This window comes from Oncorhynchus nerka, linkage group LG13 (assembly GCF_034236695.1).
Source record: "Oncorhynchus nerka isolate Pitt River linkage group LG13, Oner_Uvic_2.0, whole genome shotgun sequence".
Lineage (NCBI taxonomy): Eukaryota > Metazoa > Chordata > Actinopteri > Salmoniformes > Salmonidae > Oncorhynchus > Oncorhynchus nerka.
In genome coordinates, this window is record NC_088408.1 from 71,229,863 (window position 1) to 71,250,104 (window position 20,242).

General features: G+C 44.6%; 1 protein-coding gene across 3 annotated transcripts in view; it reads right to left on the reverse strand.

The window, feature by feature from the left end:
• LOC115140038 (adhesion G protein-coupled receptor A2-like) overlaps positions 1–20,242 on the reverse strand; it is a 52,577-nt gene that overhangs the window by 25,439 nt on the left and 6,896 nt on the right. For all 3 annotated transcript variants that reach the window (XM_029678061.2, XM_029678060.2, XM_029678059.2), the window contains one exon: positions 5,595–5,666. In XM_029678061.2, coding sequence (XP_029533921.2) covers positions 5,595–5,666 — 72 coding nt within the window. The remainder of the gene's footprint in view (positions 1–5,594; positions 5,667–20,242) is intronic.

Here is a 20,242-nt window from a genome sequence, read left to right on the forward strand (position 1 = left end):
GGAAATACCATAAAAAAAAACATCCATGTGATTTAAAATCATGCTGTAAATAATGTTTCACCTGAAGGTACATACGGTTACATCTGATGTTGGGTGCAACTAAAAAGGAGCCTGTTCTAACACTGGGTAATATCAACCCTGCCATGTCACAGAGCTTTAGAGTTAACTGTCCTGAAGGAATCTGGCCACAGCTCTGGCCATGACTGGCATTCATTTCAACTGTGGTACAAACTGCACGCTAGTTGGGGAAAGGATATACTGAAATAGCCGTGTATACTTTTATTTGAAGTGTAACATTTCCTAGGTTGATTATAGGTTTCCACAGTCTGCTGCTAGGGGTACTGGAGATTATTCTGCCAAGGAAAACTCTGTGGATTTACTGACTCCAACTCTGGGTTCTGGAAGGAACAGGGCTAGATGACAAAAGGGAGGCAATACCCACTTTGGCTCTTCTCTTGATTTCCATTAGTATGCATGAGGTCCTGTTAGCAACACTGTTATACACAACTTCACCCACGAAATTGGGTGAATTGACCACAATTCACTTTATGTCAACAGTATAGACAGTATAGTATAGAGGTCATTCATTTATAATGCACAGGGTGATTTATTTTTTGTATTTCTTGTTGGCTACTTTTCCCTGTTTGTATATGAACAACTGTCCCCCTGTGTAGGACTATCATAACAGTGTGGAGATATTAGTCCTGAAAACCAGCCAGCTCTTATATTCTACAGTTTTCAGCAGTAAATGAACAGAAGGGTTCTAATAAAACAGGCAGTGGAAATATGAAAATGTAGTAAATCCATAACATTATTTGAAAAGCAGACGAAAACAAAAGCAGAAATAGGCCACCTCCTCCACCGCTCTGCCAATGAGCTTGCAGACAGTAGTCCGGAAATACTTAATTCAGAGTTAGGAGTGGGCCAACTCTACCATTGGGAACGAACTGGTAAACAATGCCGTTCATCCAAAATATCAACGAAAAGGAGCACAATCACAGGCGATGTGAGAAAATGCATCCAGTGGGCGGACTACAGCGAGTAGAGGAGTAGTGAGAGAAAGAGAGGGGTGGTGGAACCGTCCGGTAGAGAGGCAGAGAGGACTGGGAGAGGGGGAGATGCAAAGAGGAAAGCAGAAAAGGAGTGAGAACGGAAGTGGGGGGGGGGGGGAAACCTCAAGAACTTATGAAGGAAAAAGCCATTGAAATCATATCAAATTTGCTGCATGTGCGTTTAAGAACCACTGGCATATGAAGAATTCTGTTTAGTAATGAGCTTAGGAGAGGACTTGCTCGGCGTTTCAATAAACCCCTAGAGCCACGATTGAGTTAAGCTTACAATACAAACACTCCCCGTTCCTTCAGTTTATCTTCCAGACACATCTGGAGTCTATCAACTCCAACAGTACCCCCCTCTTTTTGTTTCCACTCTCTAGCACGCTTAACCCCTTCCTCACTCCACCTTCTCATGTCACGCACATTCATTAAGTGGCTGTTGCCTCACAGGGGCCATTCAAAAGTGTATGCAGGAAAAGGTACAACACAAAAGCTCATTTGTTTGGTTAGTGAGAAATGAGACTCCTGTGTCCAGCCATCTCTGCTCCAGTCAGGAGTTCAGGTTGTTTTTGGGAGGATGGCTAAAATCAGAGCATTCCTGCAGCCTGGATCTGGGCTCTGCTCTGCTGTGCCCAGAGGGTCTAGACAGCAGGGCTCCTAGCCACAGCCACCTCTGGATTTACAGGGCAAAGCAGTGCCCACCTCTGCACTACTCCCACTCATCAAGGTATAATTTGCTTAGCCTCTGTGGAAATAATGTTAATCTCCCCCACCAAAGAAAACAACAAGACTTTATATAAGGGAAACTGCTGGTGCACTCACTCTCTTTAACCAACAGCCTTCATACCATCTTTAGCCATTTCGTCTCCACTTCCCCTGCGTTGGATGGTAAAGTTGTTTAACTTGGCCTAGTTCCTAACCCTGACTTCTCAGAATGGCAGAGACGATTTCAAGGTCTGCTTCAGCAGGGCTCAAGCACAGCTTGAGAGGCTCCTGCCTCTACTTTATATAACTGATGTTATCAGGACAAATATGAATGAATAGGACACAGTATTTCAGAGACACAGTAGATTTATTTCAATCATATCAAGGACATTAACCCTCTGCTATACTGTCTCCCTCTCCACATCTACAAATTCCCATGCCCTTCTTGACTTATGATGACCAGTAGTTTCAATGCAAACATCCCCTCATTCTTAGCCTTCTATATAAATCACGAACAAGTGTGTATTTCCTGTTCTCAGCTGAAGTGGCTTCAACTAGGCAGGAAGTGAGGGTAAAAAGAGATAAAACAGCACACTGCAAACCAAACATTTCTTACAGACAAACCATGGTTAGAATAACTATGAATGGCTGTTATTGGCTATGAAGGAAATGTATAGGTCAGGAAGGATCACATCCAACAGTGACTTTTGAAAAGGCTGTGAACTGGCTTCATCCTGCTTGGCAGACCCAATCCCATGCAGCTAACTTAGCTCTTCCTTTCCTGTCCACCACAGTGCTCCTGCTCCTTCACCTATCCACTCTCTACCTCTCCACTTTACCTCTCCCCTCTGTTCTCCCTCTCCCTTTGTGCTCCATCTCTCCCTGTAGGGTGAGCAGGCTGGTAATGAGGGCCCCTTGTGCCCTGGCTGTCCTGTGTCCCATGGTGCAGTGGGGGCCTGTTGGACACGAGCCAGACCCCCTCTCTGCTCATTATTCTCATTACTTCGCCTCAAATCAGTGCAGGACAGGCTGCTGGGATCTGTCCACAACTCATAAAGGTCCCTGCTCGTTAGTGGACCCGCCTCGTTAGGGCCTGCGTCAGCTCCCATCAGAGAGGGTGTGCTGTGAGGAGGTGGGGGTACAAGGAAAGGTGTGTGAGATTGTATGTGTGTGTGTGCGTGTGCGTGTGCGTGTGTGTGTGTGTGTGTGTGTGTGTGTGTGTGTGTGTGTGTGTGTGTGTACAATAGAAAGCTGTGTCGTACATTAGAACGTGGAAGTATGCAGTAGATACAACTGTAGATATTGGGATACAAACCTTTCAAAAAGAACTACAGCACAACACACAGATATCCTGTAAAAGGGACAAACAAACAATGCTAAATTGCTCTCTGCACTTGGGTGGCTTGGCAAGTTGGAAGTTTATGAAGGCAATAGCAGCTTTGAGGATGTTTGGCCTTAGGAAAGACCTGCGCTGCTCTGAATGGAGGAGGGGTTCCTGCCCTGTAGCTGTGCTTTCATACTCATAACAGCACAGCTCTGATTATACTCAGCTCTGCCTCTGCTTGGACTTCTGTTTCAAACATGGCTGAGTAGGCTGAGAGGGACAGCAGGTCTGTTTAGACATCGACTTCTGGAAATTATGCATGGGGGAGTTCGGGATGACCATAATAGGACACACACACAGGAGGTAGACAGACACTGAAGTTGAGACTGAGATACACGGAAATCTGGGTGCATTTGACTGTCTGGTTGCCCTCCTGAATTTAGGGAAGGACTGCTGTGGTGTTATTCCCTAGTGTGTGTTACCCGGCCCTCGTGGGCTGGCCTCTGATTACACCGCTGACCACATACAGTATATGAGTAACTGCTAGCCACTGGACCAAATGACAAGCACATGTAGACAACAGGCTGGAAATAATGAGCAGACCTGAATGGTGACCAAGATAGAGACAAAACAAAACAACCCAGCAGCTCGCAGGGGTAGGAGCACAGTAAGTGGACAACAAGCTAAATACATTTTGCTTTTTAACTTCACATGAATCCGTTCCTATCCATCTGCGCCCGGTTGGATTTAGAATTATGTCAAGGTGGGATATATTAATATGAAGACAATTTTAAGTGAAAGTCATGAAATGCTGAATTACAGAGTGTGAAGCTCAAGATGAGTGAGCAGACCTCCAGTGCAGTGTGTCAGAGGGCCGGTGAAGGTCAGAGGTCTGAGCAGAGGAGTGAAACGAGCCCTGTGTGATTTACATCATGTCATCTTTTGCGGCAGACGCCCACAGCTCCTGCTGAGTGTGTGTGTCTGGTTGTGTGTGCACCCTTACAGAAAAACCACATACATTTGACATGTTTTCATGTGATAACGTGACAACATGTCACTACACATGTGAAACATGAAAATACATGTGAAAACATGTGATGACATGAAGTGTTCCAAAAAAATACGTTTTCACATGTGTTTTTCCACGTGAAAATTGTACCATTTTCATTAATGGTGTGTGTGTGTGTTTGTTCTGGGTTCTGTGTCTCTCTCACTGGGTCATAGTTGTACTGTAGCCCTGCAGGCCTGCTCAGTCCCTTACCCCCTGCTAGTTTTACCACTGTCCCAGGTACAAGGGCCTGTTAAAGAGCAAGCTCAGGTTACTCACCCCACTAGCCCAGGGCACTCTGGGGAGTCTTTTCTGCACTTGCAAAAACAAGTCATATCATCTCATTTTACATCAAACAAACAGTTCTGCTCAAGCCTCTAGTTTGCCAAAGCCCCATACCACTAATCAAATCTCAGCTAAAGGGTCTAACAACACAGGTCATAAAGGTGAGCAAACGAAGCTTGAAATGGGTGAGGATCTAACTCGGATTTCTCCTCTGGGTAATAGAGAGCCTAAGAAGAAGGTAAGAACACGGTCACAGGTTTTCTTGCCTGGCGTAGCTCACATGGCAGACAATAACAGAGGGTCTAGCAGTTTCTGCAAATGTAGCTCTTTTTTCCAGACCTGGCATGTCTGGTTTGAGATCCAGTAGGTAGGTACTAACAAGCTAACAACTGCAGTGAATTACCATATTTGTCTTTCTTTCAACATTTTGGAAAAGCTTGTTAACTTCATGTGTGGCAGCTCACTGACATGTGGAACTAATATTGCTTAAGCACCTCCTCCCCCCGACCCTCCCCCAAAACTGCTGCCTCCTAGACATGCACAGTTGTTGGCCCCATTTCATACATACTGTACACTACAACACTGTATACTCTCATTTTGTTGACACAATGTAAAACTCCCTTCATCAGTGTCACTCAGCCTTTATATTTGTGTTCTTATGTTGACAACAGCAGGGACATTTTGTGCCACTGATGAAGATCAAATCCTCAGAGGACTCAACTGTCATCTAAACTGTAAGGATCGATAATAAACAGCCAGTGGACTAGCTAGGCACTGAGACCCTACCTCCATAGCATAAACCAGTCAGCCAGCCAGCTGCCTGCCTCAGTCTGAGCAGCAGGCAGTGCAGGCAGCGCCAACAGCCTGCTCCTCCCATGGATCCCCTTATCTTGTCCTGTAGAGCAGGGCTTCCCTGATAATGACGGATGGTGGTGTAATTATGCAATCTTTTCACATAAATAACCACTCTCAGTATTTCATCTTCCCTGCTGAAGCCAGCCCACTGGATAGCCGAGCTGCGAGATGCATAGATCTCCCTGACCCCCTGTCTCTGTGGGGCCATATGAGCTCCAAGCACACAGCAGCTAACCTGTTGTCTTTAAACCTGCCAATGTTGAACTTATGAGTGAGACCCCAGGACAGAATCAGATGATGTGAAAATGACAAGCGTACTCACAGTTTCTCCAAGGCGTTTAGTCCAAGAAAGGATCCATTTCTCAGAACCCTGATCCGATTGTTGCTCAAAATTCTGTAAAGAAAAATGAAAAACCAAGATATCATTAGTTGTGCTTCATCAAAAATGTTGCACAAACACACACATACAACTCATACAGTAGCCTACGAGATCTATTTGTCAGACCCCTAATTAGGATATGAAAGGAGTAAGTGCAAAAGCAGAGAAATAGATGACCAACAACTCAATTGCCCAGAGAATGGGTTTCAGATAAAAGTAGGATTCCTCTAAGAGGGTCCGAATCTTTATGAGAGGATAAACAAATTGCATGTTGATTTCCCGAGCAGCAGTCGCACACATGATTACCCTGGCCAGAGACATTACACTAAGCTGTTTCCAATTAATCCTAAAGACTAAATAGGAAATTGAGATTGGGGGGTGGGAGTGGGCGGTAGGTAGCTGTAATCATGATAATCATCCTGGATACATTTTTACATCAGAAGCCAACAGCATCCACATCAAAGGAAAGTCTGCGATCGACAAGACAATTACTCTTCTCCCTATTGGCAAATCATTTGGCTTATAGGGCCCTTATCAGAAAAGAGGGTGAGGCGCTTTCTAGGACCAGCATGCACTGATCAGAGCAGGCGATCCACTTTGGCTCAGAGGGCATCATGGGAAACAGTATTTAAAGTAAATCAGGCATGCCAGCCCATAGGGACCCAGTGCAGTCTAAGTCAGCTCAGACTGACAGAGAGGCTATCTTTAAATTTCACACCACTACAGAATCCCGCCAGCTCTAACCCTCTGACCTGCCCCAGACACAGCCAGGCCTCCACGGGGTCCTACAGTGTCCACGGTGACATTCCCTTTCAGTGTAAACTGCTCAGGAGACACACAGTCTCTGGTCCTGAAGCCTGTGTGTTGTGGGTCCTGTCCGGTCGGCTGTGTGTCGTGGGTCCTGTCAGGTCGGCTGTGTGTCGTGGGTCCTGTCCGGTCGGCTGTGTGTCGTGGGTCCTGTCAGGTCGGCTGTGTGTCGTGGGTCCTGTCCGGTCGGCTGTGTGTCGTGTCAGGTCCTGTCAGGTCCCGGCTGGTCAGCTGTGTGTCGTGGGTCCTGTCAGGTCGGCTGTGTGTCGTGGGTCCTGTCAGGTCGGCTGTGTGTCGTGGGTCCCGTCCGGTCAACTGTGTCGTGGGTCCTGTCAGGTCAACTGTGTGTCGTGGGTCCTGTCAGGTCGACTGTGTGTCGTGGGTCCTGTCAGGTCGACTGTGTGTCGTGGGTCCTGTCTGGTCGGCTGTGTGTCGTGGGTCCTGTCAGGTCGACTGTGTGTCGTGGGTCCCGTCCGGTCAGCTGTGTGTCGTGGGTCCTGTCTGGTCGGCTGTGTGTCGTGGGTCCTGTCAGGTCGACTGTGTGTCATGGTCCCTGTCAGGATGGCTGTGTGAGGTGGCCTGTCAGGTCGACTGTGTGTCGTGGGTCCTGTCAGGTCGGCTGTGTGTCGTGGGTCCCGTCAGGTCGGCTGTGTGTCGTGGGTCCCGTCAGGTCGGCTGTGTGTCGTGGGTCCCGTCAGGTCGGCTGTGTGTCATGGTCCCTGTCAGGATGGCTGTGTGAGGTGGCCTGTCAGGTCGACTGTGTGTCGTGTCAGGTTGGCTGTGTGTCGTGGGTCCTGTCTGGTCGGCTGTGTGTCGTGGGTCCTGTCAGGTCGACTGTGTGTCATGGTCCCTGTCAGGATGGCTGTGTGAGGTGGCCTGTCAGGTCGACTGTGTGTCGTGGCCTGTCCGGTCGGCTGTGTGTCGTGGCCTGTCAGGTCGGCTGTGTGTCGTGGCCACTGTCAGGTCGGCTGTGTGTCGTGGGTCCTGTCAGGTCGGCTGTGTGACGTGGGTCCTGTCAGGTCGACTGTGTGTCATGGTCCCTGTCAGGGCGGCTGTGTGTCATGGGTCCTGTCAGGTTGGCTGTGTGTCATGGGTCCTGTCAGGTTGGCTGTGTGTCATGGGTCCTGTCAGGTTGGCTGTGTGTCATGGGTCCTGTCAGGTTGGCTGTGTGTCATGGGTCCTGTCAGGTTGGCTGTGTGTCATGGGTCCTGTCAGGTTGGCTGTGTGTCATGGGTCCTGTCAGGTTGGCTGTGTGTCATGGGTCCTGTCAGGTTGGCTGTGTGTCATGGGTCCTGTCAGGTTGGCTGTGTGTCATGGGTCCTGTCAGGTTGGCTGTGTGTCATGGGTCCTGTCAGGTTGGCTGTGTGTCATGGGTCCTGTCAGGTTGACTGTGTGTCTGTGATCCTCAGCGGGGAAGCAGAGTAAAGCAGGGGCCAGGCTCAGGCGACAGCTCGCCGTCATTAACACCCCCACCCCCGACTCACTACGCCCTCTCCTCATTCCCCGGGGCACTTAATAGGCTGTTAGTGAGATGAAGTGTGTTTTTAATCGATGCTGAGGAACAGAGAGGAGCACGAGTGTGTGTGTTTTAAAAGAGGAAGCTGACTGTGAACAGCCTGTGAGATTTACAGATGCAGCAGAATCAGGCAGTCCCCAAACTTCCTGCCACATCAATAAAAACACAGCCCTCATCTCCTCGCCTTTTTGTTGACTTAATGAACAGATTTAATCACCACGCCCCTTGTGCAGCACCAGTGACTTTGTCAACTAAGGGGTTGATAATGAATACATTGGTCATTAGTCACTTTGTCAGCACTGTAAGAAATCAACTATAACATTGGTATACTGACAGTGTCTATATGTGTAGCTATCTATCCGTCTACTTCAACTAGGCTACTGCTTTCCCTTCCCTTTTTCCCCTGAAACTAAATATATTCAAATCCGTATGCAAATAAATGTGCAGAAAACGCAGACTCATGTGTATCGTTGTCGTCCTAGGGCGTAGCCTGAAATTGAACCTGTGACTTCCAGACCTATGGTCTCACGCTTCAGTTAGGCACAGTATCTCTCATATAACTCGATGCAGGCCTGAGATGAAAGCTACAGAAGATCCGGAACGGCCTGAATAATTCAAATCAGATAGCAGAGCAGACAGTCACATCTGGCAAAGCAACAAGCCATTTAATTCAACACAGAAGTTTAGATATTGAGAGTTCCTTTTTGACTAAGCGTATTATTCAGAGAGAGGTCGATTAGTCTGAGTGCTGTGTGTATGTGTGCTCGCGTTCTTGAGTGCGTGCACGTGTGTGTGCATGTATGTGTGTGTTCATGTTCATATTTTTGCATGATTGTGTAGTGGGTGCTTGTGATAGACAAAATAGGGTCATCTGAGCCAATCAGCTCAGTATCTAAAACTATTAGCCTTAAGCGCATCAATTTCAACAGAATATAATGAAACCTACAGTATTTTCTACATTGCACAGAAGAACTTGAAAGTAAATACACAAACATGTAGCATCAAGTACATTGTGGAAACAAGACGTACATTTCCAGGAAAATAAAGGGTCTGGCGATTCAGGACTTTAGCATATCATTTTCCTAGTCTAGTACACCGGTGTATCTCTGATGTCTGTAGCAGAGTGCAAATTGTTCTTCCACAGGATCAACACAAACAATAGTGAGTAAGACACCGAGAAAGAACGAGGGTGAGACAGAGCTCTGTAAACAGCCTGAAATAGGCTTTTTGCTCCCTCCCATTAGGCTAAACAGGAAACCAGACAATTAGCTGTTTGTTCAGGACGCGGCAGACAGAGGTTAGAGGTCAGGTGGAGAGAACTTCCTGGACAGCAAGGAGACGCACAGGGCAGAGCGCTGTCCATGAGCAGGTGGAAGACAGGAGTGACCGGAACAGAGAACAAGCAAAGAATATGAGAAACATTCACTGCTACATCGAAATACACAAAGGCTGTATAGAGTATTTTTAGAAGCACTAGCAATGAGCGAGATCTGTGCTTGATTGAAAAAGCATGGGTCACATACACTATTCATCACTGAAGTGAGGAGGAGGAGGGGAACTTGATAGAGTGGCCTGTGTTTTTTGAATGGGCTGCTGCGTCTCCACACTGACGGCCCCCTTGACAGACGGCACATTGAGTTAGTCTGCCTCCAAATGCAATTGCAGCACTATGGTGCACGATATGAAAAGTGCACTAACTCAATCCAGACATTCTCTAAGGTACAGCAGAGCTGCATTAGCCTCATTCATTTGGCCCTTTATAGACCAGCGGCCTATCAGAGATCAGAGTCAGTAATTGAATCTAACATCGGTGTGTAAACCCTGGGCTGCAGGTCAGCCTTGGGGGACATATAAAGACACTTCATCTAAGGCCATTCAGTGAAGATCAAACACCAGCAGGGCCAATGATAAGAGACATGTCTTCCAAGATGATTCAGCTGTTGGAGCAGTAGGTCTGATGTTGTTGCTAGAGGTTGAGCGTGTACAGGTCACAGCCCTGATGACAGGCACACATACTCCTCTCATGTCTCTCCTAATGGGGATACGGTACCATGACATGATTACTCAACCGGAAATAGTCACCTCAGAGAGATGGAGAGCATACTGTAAAAACAGAAAGACATCCCATCCTTGAGCTCTGTTTCTATAGAAACTGCTGGTATGCTATACCTTAGCCCTCCCTCCTTGTGCATGGCTGAGACAGTAAGTCAGTGAGATGCACACTGACTGCCAAACAAAGGGCCCTGTCCCAGCAGTACAAACCACAGCAACCCCTCCCTAGGCCGTGCCACTCAATTTGTTGGTTTGCTCAATTTGCTTCCTTAACCCACAATGCCTTTGAGGGAGACATGAGGGCATGTCACCATGTCACCATGTCCGATATTGTATTCATTCACTGATTTATTTTTGCTCCTTCCTCTCTGGAAAGAGGAGAGGAGAAATGGTGACTCCAGGCTACTGTTTGTCTCAGACTAAACCTTATCAGCTGGGTGGATCATAGCTCTGATCAGCTCCAATGTTACCACACACTCACACAGGTGTGAAGGATTGGGTAGATGGAGTTTGTGTGTGGGAGGGAGTGTCTATGTCTGTCACTATGTCTGTGAGTGTCTCTGTGTGTATGTATGTGCTTGCCTCTGTTCATCTGTGTTTCTCTGTGTGTCTCTCTGTGTCTCTCTGCGTCTCTCTCTCGGTGTCTCTCTACGTGCTTGTCTCTTTCTGTGTGTCTCTTTCTGTGTGTCTCTCTCTGTGTGTCTCTCTCTCTGTGTCTCTCTCTCTGTGTCTCTCTCTCTGTGTCTCTCTGTGTGTCTCTCTGTGTGTCGCTCTGTGTGTTTGTATGTGCTTGCCTCTGTGTGTTTCTGTGTGCCTCTCTGTGTGACTCTCTCTGTGTGCCTTTCTGTGTGCCTCTCTGTGTGCCTCTCTGTGTGTTTGTGCATGCTTTCCTACAGCCGCACTGAGTTTCAGGTCATCCTCTGTTAGTATTATTTTTTGTGTGAATATGTGTTCCTCTGGTGGTAATCTGAAGGCATGCTACAGTATGTACAGCTATTCAAATGACAGCTGAGGGGAAAAAACAGGTTTAGGACAAATCTCCACTTTATAAAATTCTTCTCAAACAAGACAGGATATCCTCTCTTTCAAATCGCACATATCTGTTCCCAATAAACATTGTTGTAAAAATAAACTTTCATTCTGCTCCACTGTGTCTCTAGCACGGGTCTCATTCCCTTTCTAATCATGTCCTTGTTTCTAGCCCTTCTCTCTCATTCATTTGCCTTTTGGTTGGCCGTCATTGTAAATAAGAATTTGTTCTTAACTGACTTGCCTAGTTAAATAAATGTTAAATAAAATACATCAATAAATAAAATAACTGTGCTAACAATCTTACATTTGATCATTATGACTTGCAAACAAATCAAAAGTAAATAAAATAAGTGTTGTTACAAAGAAACAAACAAAACATAATAGACTAACTAGATGATAGTTAGATGACTGTATGAATGAAGAGTCCCATGTTACCATTTTCCTGCTGCTTTCCCAAATGCCCTGGCTTCTTGGAGCCCCTCTCTCCCTGTCTCCACTCCAGAAGGGACTTTAGCTGCAGGCTTCTACAGCCGACCACAAGTAGGATAACAGTCTTAAGGAGGGATTTCTATTTAATAAGAATCCCTCTGCAGGCTAAGCTCTCCGCGCTCATTAACCATCTTTATCCTGGCAACCCAGCATCTCATTACAACAACATCAACAATCTACCTCTCTATCATAACACTGATCATCTACAGAGTCGCCCAGAAACAAACACCCAAGGCTGCAGGAGACGGGGATTGGGGATTGGGGTTCAAAGATCAGCCACGGCTGTGGCCCGTGCTACTAAACACCCTGGAAACACAATCAAATGGAACAACATGAGCCCTGACCATGGGCCCTGTCCCCAAAGCAAACAAAGAGAGGTGCAGGTTCAATGTAATAAAGAGTCAAGACAACTAATGTGCCACCGTGTAAACATCATTTTACTTTGGAAAGACCTCTTTGCTAAAGGACCACACACAAGGTGAAAGACAAGAACCCTTGAAAGAGTTTGGTAACGCGCCACAAACTCAGCACACGACATAAAGCCCTGGCTCAGAGATTAAAAGACTAATAGGAGCCGTCAATAAGAAAGCTGTTCAAGGAGAGTTTGTGCATCACAATTCAATCCAGTTTAATCTGCACTGTGATTTTATACTGAAAGCATTGGATTATTTCACAGCAAAATATAGCCATTTAAATCCAATAACCCATTGAAAGTGATTTATAGAGGAACTTGAATGAGGCTTTTAAACGTGGAAGAAGTGACTTCGTGTCTCTTAATGCTAAAGCAGACAAAATGCACCTTTGTATACCTTCTCAGTCTGGATACTTCCACTAGAATCCCATGCATAGCTTAAAGTCATTCAAAACAATCTCCTTGAGTTTGAGCAATTTTTATTGACAGCTTTAGAAGTGTCCTGGCAGTGCGTAGGAGAGCAGTTACTGTAAAGCAGCGACATGGCAGACTCTTTTCCAATAAAGGCATGACGAGGTTGGAAATTGGACTGAAGAGGACAGACAGATTGGGTCTGTGAATATTGCGGGTGAACCCACAGTTTTATTAAAAGCTCCATTACTTCACTTGGCTGTTAACAAGCTTCTCAAGGCCTCTTAGTCTTTCGAAGTGCCACGTCTAATTCATCAAAAGCAATTTCCAAACTACAGCACATTACATAGCACCTTCCTCACACTCACCTCATACACATGGAATGGCCTAGAGTTGGCCTCTAACAGACTAGCCCCAGCCAAAACGTTAGCCATTTAGCTCAAGGCTGTCCTCCCCTCTCCACTACTTCAACAAAAACTACTGCAAGGTGTGTGTGTATATTTTTGAAATATATGTTTTATTGTCACATACACTGGATAGGTGCAGTGAAATGTGTCGTTTTACAGGGTCAGCCATAGTAGTACGGCGCCACTCACAGACTATTCAACATAACGTTTGATCACAGGGTGGTAGAGAGATGAAGCCTTTGGATGTGAGTGTAACTTTTTGAATAGCTGGTGAGCATTTGAAAAGCTTAGCGCCTGGTTTTCATTGACAATCCTGTGATATCACTGTTGGTAAACAAGTCGTGGACGAGGAGCAGGTCTGCTTCACAGACACATGGAGCTGGTTATTATAGGGTTAAGGGGTGTGTTCACTTGTTAGCTGGCTACTGAGGGAGGGAGTCTAGTCACTTGAACACACACACTTTCATTGTGACATGTCACAGCCCTCAGTCCTGCTACTAATGAAGGCCCAGACCAATTACTGCTGCAAGCCACAGGAGCCCCATCTCAGCAGGAGCATGTGTGTGTGTGTGTGTGTGTGTGTGTGTGTGTGTGTGTGTGTGTGTGTGTGTGTGTGTGTGTGTGTGTGTGTGTGTGTGTGTGTGTGTGTGTGTGTGTGTGTGTGTGTGTGTGTGTGTGTGTGTGTGCGTGCGGGCGTGTGTGAGAGAGGGTAAGAAAGAGACAGAAAAAGAGGGAGAAAGAGAGAAGGAGAAAGATGGAGAGAATGTGTGTTTATGGTAGACCTGATTTATAATAAAAGGAAGGTCTTACAGTGCCTCTGCATTGGACTGGTGTCTCTGTCCTGAAGGCCAGTTGAGGGGCCTTTCCTCACCATTCAGTGCCCTGGTCACGTCCCAGACCCATAACAGGTGGAATCAGGTGGACCAGGGAGCCTCCACAGCCACTCAGTGGTAGTTAGCCACCTCTGACAGGCAGCAGTTCTGTTTGGCACAGGGACACCGGCTCTGTCCTCTGAGGCTTGGGTCACCACAGTGAATACAGCGGCCACTGAACGCCCTTGAGCACAACGAGCACTTAAGCAGTAAATGTGTCTCGAGACATGAATGTGTCCATTGTCCCTGAGCCACCAGTGTGCTTCCAGCAGGGAACAGGGAGCTGTGCCAAACTACAAGTCCTATTTATCTCCCGTCATGTAAAGGAGTATCCATGTAATTGCACATCAAATGGTTTAGTAAAATCATATCACAAGCACTGATGGAGTTATACGAGCATTATGGAAAAGCGAGCAGAATCTCCTTGATGAGTTTGTTTGTTCTCAGAGCTGTGAGGGGTCATTCTTACTGTGCAGTTAAAGGCTGTGAAAACCAGAAAGTCATACAGTGTACTTCCAAAGGGTGTAAGATGCTATGGACAATATTTGTTTACCAAACTAAAAGAAGGTCAACTCAAAGTAAGAACTACATACGATTAATATCAAATTCAAACTATCATTTGGCAGCTGAGTGCAATGTGTCCTGCCCTGAAGCTGAAGCTGGATGTGGGAGTGAGTTCTTGCATCTGATACATAGAACTGCTTATTATAGAGTATACTGCATTGTGCTTGGGTAACCAGGCTGGGCTAGTGAGTAAGTCTATGTGGTTTGTGGTTGCGTGTGTGTGTGTGTGTGTGTGTGTGTGTGTGTGTGTGTGTGTGTGTGTGTGTGTGTGTCCGTGTGTGTGTGTGTGTGTGTGTGTGTGTGTGTGTGTGTGTGTGTGTGTGTGTGTGTGTGTGTGTGTGTGTGTGTGTGTGTGTGTGTGTGTGTGTGTGTGTGTGTGTGTGTGTGTGTGTGTGTGTGACATTCAGATTTATCCATCCACCAGCACATGCATATGTTTGAGTGTAAAATGGCAAGCAGTCCTTCAGTGATTCCTTAGTCTAAAATTTAAATCTGGGTTTTATAAACAGTCTCTAATTAGAGAGGGGAGGATGGAATCCTATTTTAGGCTCAGTGGCCGTGCACGCCCTTCCCACATGTGTGCACACACACGCACATGCACACTTGTGCACACACACACACAGTGCTCCTGTGTGCAGAGATGGAAACAGTCTCAGGACAATTGAATTCATGAGAAAGCAACTTCCATGACATGCGGGTTATGCATTCTACTTCTCTTTTATTCAGGGTTTCCTTTTAGTTGTGCAACACAATTTCCTAAACCTGGGCAACCAACAAAGAATGAAAGATGAAAGATGTAAGCAAGTGGCTGCCTAGAATCCTAACAACCAAAGTAAAACACGGCAAGTCAATGTTAAAAGTACAACTAAGATTCCCATAGTTCACTGTCAACATCCTTACCAACCAACACAAGAAAAGGTTCAAAACGGCAGTCCAACCTAGTCAGCAACTCCATCAGTGTCTAAAGTTTGTTATTTTAATGAGGCAATTTAGTGAATCTAGCCTTTTCAATCAAGTGGAATGTGGTCCATGCCTGACTAACATGGTCTCATTGTTCTGTCTCATAACTAAGCTCTGTTTTCTGCTCCAATGCAAAGACTGCTGGGAAATTGGTTTGCTTTTTACAAAGGATAGGGACAAAATCATTCTGACCCAAATAACTTAAAGCTGGAATTGTTAATTGGTGAAACTGCCACGTCCATTCGCGATATTAATACAACAAAGAAGTTACTTAAAACAACAAACACTACTATCTCCCACAGATATCATTGCACATGTGATAGAAAAGCAGATTTTTTTTACCATGTTGCAGGATACTCCTCACCTCCGCTTTGTCAACAAAACAAAAACAATAACAGCGGCCGTGGGGTGGACAGTTGCAGTGTTTCCACTAACAACGCTGCTTGACTATGTAGGAAGTTTGATGTTGTTAGTTAAATGCATTACATACAGCTGAAGTCGGAAGTTTACATACACTTAGGTTGGAGTCATTAAAACACATTTTTCAACCACTCCACAAATTTCTTGTAAACAAACTATAGTTTTGGCAAGTCGGTTAGGACATCTACTTTGTGCATGACACAAGTAATTTTTTCCAACAATTGTTCACAGACAGATTATTTCACTTATAATTCACTGTATCACAATTCCAGTGGGTCAGAAGTTTACATACACTAAGTTGACTGTGCCTTTAAACAGCTTGAAAATTATGTCATGGCTTTAGAAGCTTCTGATCGGCTAAATGACCGGCTAATGATCGGCTAATGATTGGCTAATGTTTTAAGGTCTACCTTCAAACTCGGCGCATCTTTGCTTGAAATCATGGGAAAATTAAAAGAAATCAGCCAAGAAATCAGCCAAAATAAATTGTAGACCTCCACAAGTCTGGTTCATCCTTGGGAGCAATTTCCAAACGCCTGAAGGTACCACGTTCATCTGTACAAAAAATAGTACGCAAGTATAAACACCAGGGGACCACGCTCAGGAAGAAGATGCGTTCTGTCTCCTAGAGATTAACATACTTTGGTGCAAAAGTGCAAATCAATCCCAGAACAACAGCAGAGGACCTTGTGAAGATGCTGGAGGAAACAGGTACAAAAGTATCTATATTCACAGTAAAACGAGTCCTATATCAACATAACCTGAACGTCCCCTCAGCAAGGAAGAAGCCACTGCTCCAAAACCACCATAAAAAAAGCCAGACTATGGTTTGCAACTGCACATGGGGACAAAGATCATACTTTTTGGAGAAATGTCCTCTGGTCTGATGAAACAAAAATATAACTGTTTGCCCATAATGACCATTGTCATGTTTGGAGGAAAAAGGTAGAGGCTTGCAAGCTGAAGAACACCATCCCAACCATGAGGCACAGGGGTGGCAGCATCAAGTGGTGGGGGTGCTTTGCTGCAGGAGGGACTGGTGCACTTCACAAAATAGATGGCATCACGAAGATGGAAAATAATCTGGATATATTGAAGCAACATCTCAAGACATCAGTCATGAAGTTAAGGCTTGGTCACAAATGGGTCTTCCAAAATGGACAATGACCCCAAGCATACCTCCAAAGTTGTGGCAAAATGGCTTAAGGACAACAAAGTCATGGTATTGGAGTGGCCATCACAAATCCCTGACCTCAATTCTATAGAAAATGTGTGGGCAGAACTGAAAAAGCGCGTGCGAGCAAGGAGGCGTACAAACCTGACTCAGTTACACCAGCTCTGTCAGGAAGAATGGGCCAACATTCACGCAACTTATTGTGGGAAGCTTGTGGAAGGCTACCCGAAACATTTGACCCAATGCTAAACAATTTATAAGCAAATCTTCCCGATACTAACTGAGTGTATGTAAACGTCTTACCCACTGGGTATGTGATGAAAGAAATCAAATATGAAAAAAATCATTCTCTCTAATATTATTCTGACATTTCACATTCTTAAAATAAAATGGTGATCCTAAATTACCTAAGACAATTTTTACTATGATTAAATGTCAGGAATTGTGAAAAACTGAGTTTAAATGTATTTGGCTAAGGTGTATGTAAACGTCCGACTTCAAATGTATGTACAGTAGAAATGTGCGTTGTGTTATTGAGTGGCTCTGTAATGCTCAGTGAAATGGAATAGAATGAACAACTCCACTCCAATTAATGGGTAACTAGCGAATGTAAAGCCATCCCATTGGACACAGAGGTTAGTTTCTAACATGAATTCAATGTGAAATCAACATAAAATATAACCATGTCATTGGATTTAGGTTCAAATGTGAGTGGAAAAAAGACTAAATGCCCTTACGTTGATGACTTTTTGTGAATCCAAACAGTTTTCCACATTGATTCAACATCATCACATTGATTTTTTGGGGTTGAAATGACGTGGAAACAACGTTGATTCAAACAGTTATTGCCCAGTGGGAATGTTTCTTCACACCATGCAAATGGTTCTCATACACTTCACCAGAAAGATTTATCTAGTGTAAATTACATCTCATTTAGAGTGACACATTTAAACTGAGATAGAACCACAAGCTTTTACAGTGATGACATCTCAATTTGAATCATTATAGTCGAAAATCTGTTTCTGACACATTTGACCCATTTATCAAACATAATTATGTTTTAGTTACAAAGTGAGCAAATGAATAATTTTCTTTTCCAGTAATTCAATGATTAATTTCAAGCAGTATATCAGCACAGACAAGTGCCCATTTTGCAACATTATAGACATTTGATAAAGTAGATCTGAAATATGTTCAACACTAAACGTACGGTAGATTTACTCTTCAGATATCAATACTCGGTATCACACAAACACAGAATTAAACACACACACAAACACACACAAACACACACAAAGACCAAAAGCATTCTCACCACAGACACACCGCCGCCCTCTGTGGGTCTGCAGTCTGCTCCCAAAGCAGAAACTCTGGGGGCCATTTATGTGGTTCAGCACCGGGAAGAGAGAGGGGAAGAGGAAGAGAGACAGAAGGGTGGGGGGTATATCTGGAGAAGAATAACCAGAAAGTTATGAATCTTTTGGAGTAAGATTAGAAGGATCTGTCTGAAATGAAAAACTATAATAAGAAAAAATTCACTCAGGGGTATAATGTTGCTATTTCTCTGCTTTTGCCAAATTTAAAGGTCATGGCATTTTGAGCAACAATCTAAAATGATAAATGGACTATGTATTCACCAGTTTTATCATTGCACTGTGATACAAAAAAGCAGCATACTGATGCATCATGCTTTAGGACAATGCAGACGCCTCAGAGTGGTCGGGTAGGCTGTTTGGCGGTTTCAGCCAGCTGGATTTAGGACCACGGACACCACAGAGCGTGCAGACAGGCTGTGTGAAGGCAAAGCTTCTGACCAGCATGGTGCTGCTGTCTATGTGTGTTGCGCTTTTTCTCAGATTTGTAAAAGCAAGCAGAGCAGAAACTGGCTACGCTTTATTTGACTGCTGTAGCTGGCAAGGTAACTGCTGTTTAACTTAACAGAAAAATATATATATTCCCAGTGCTGAGCTAGTAGTGTAACTGGCATGTAATGTTAGCTGTTTTATCTCCTCTCGCTGAAGTTCTGACTGAAGAGAATGAACTAGCTAGCAATAGCTACCACAGCCAGTCCAGTTCTAGCCTTTAGCTACTATATGTTAGATAGCAGTATCTAACAGCTTTTGTGTGTATGGAAATGTTTTGTCCCATTTCAACAGAAGTAAATTGACTAGTTTTCACTATTTGATGTACCATTAGAGCTGGCTAACGTTAGATAGGTAGCTCACTAACTTTTGGTAGAATTTTTTTTACCTCAATCACACTAAACCTGAATCAAACTATGAAACCAGTGACCAAACAATTGAAGACCGATATTATGACATTTTTTGGCAGCGTAATGTTAGTTTTTATTAGAGTCAGTACAGCAATGTAATGTTATTGATCTGTCAGTTTCCCTAGCTAATTCCCTACTTGTCACACTGATATGGTATTAGCAGCTCTACAGACTACACTGTCATGGTGCACAGTCACTGCACAACACAATATTGATGATTATGAATGGATACAGATGTGTTTGAATGCCCAGTCATTTACATAGTGTAACGACCCTGGGTTTATAAGCGTGGATATCAACTCCGCCGCTCGAGCATGCTTTTGGGGCACAGAAGGTTGAGGGATCGAGACCTGCTCCCTGCCTGTTTCACTACATTGGTGTCAGAAGTGGGATGCAATGTAATGTATAGTGCAGGTTAAAACCATGGTATTTCCATGATCCACATTTGCCATGGTATAAATTATGCAATACCATGGTATTATTTAGGTGCATGGCAGTACCATCATATTTCAAAGCTAAAACCATGGTACATGTCCATGATTCAGATGTATGCCATGGTATAAATAATGCAATACCATGGTAATATTTAGGTGCATGGCAGTACCATCATACTTCAAAGCTAAAACCATGGTGAAAGTACCATAGTGGCACCATGGTATGAATGAAAGTACCATTGTAGTACCATGTTACATTTTTGTAAGGGTAGAAATGGTAAGATAAATTGGCACTCCAAATGGAAAAGGTGGCCGACCGCTGGTGTAGCCTATTACCGGCAACTTCAGGAGCATAATGGCAGAATCTGCGTAAGCCAACAGCAGCGGGAGAAGGAGGGTTGGAAACAGGTTTTTCTCTTCTGGTTAGGCTATCTTGATCTCAGGCCCAATCTTGAGTCCTTTGTGTGTCTTCATTATTTATTTAATAAAACAGGGTGCTTAAAGCATCAGAAAAGTTCAGTACATATAGTTGATTTTATTAAAACACATAGGGTCTATATATAGAAAAATACACATTTTAAAATTTGATTGGTTGAAAGAAAAGACTATTCATGGTGGACCAAGATTTGTTTAAGTCGGGAACAGCCCTAGCAGAAATGCAGGAAATGAGCTTTAGATGCCCCAAAAAATTCTGAGGGAGGACCCCCCTGACAGGTTATGTCCCCCACACTTCTAAAACCAAAGTTGAATGGACACACATTAGATATCA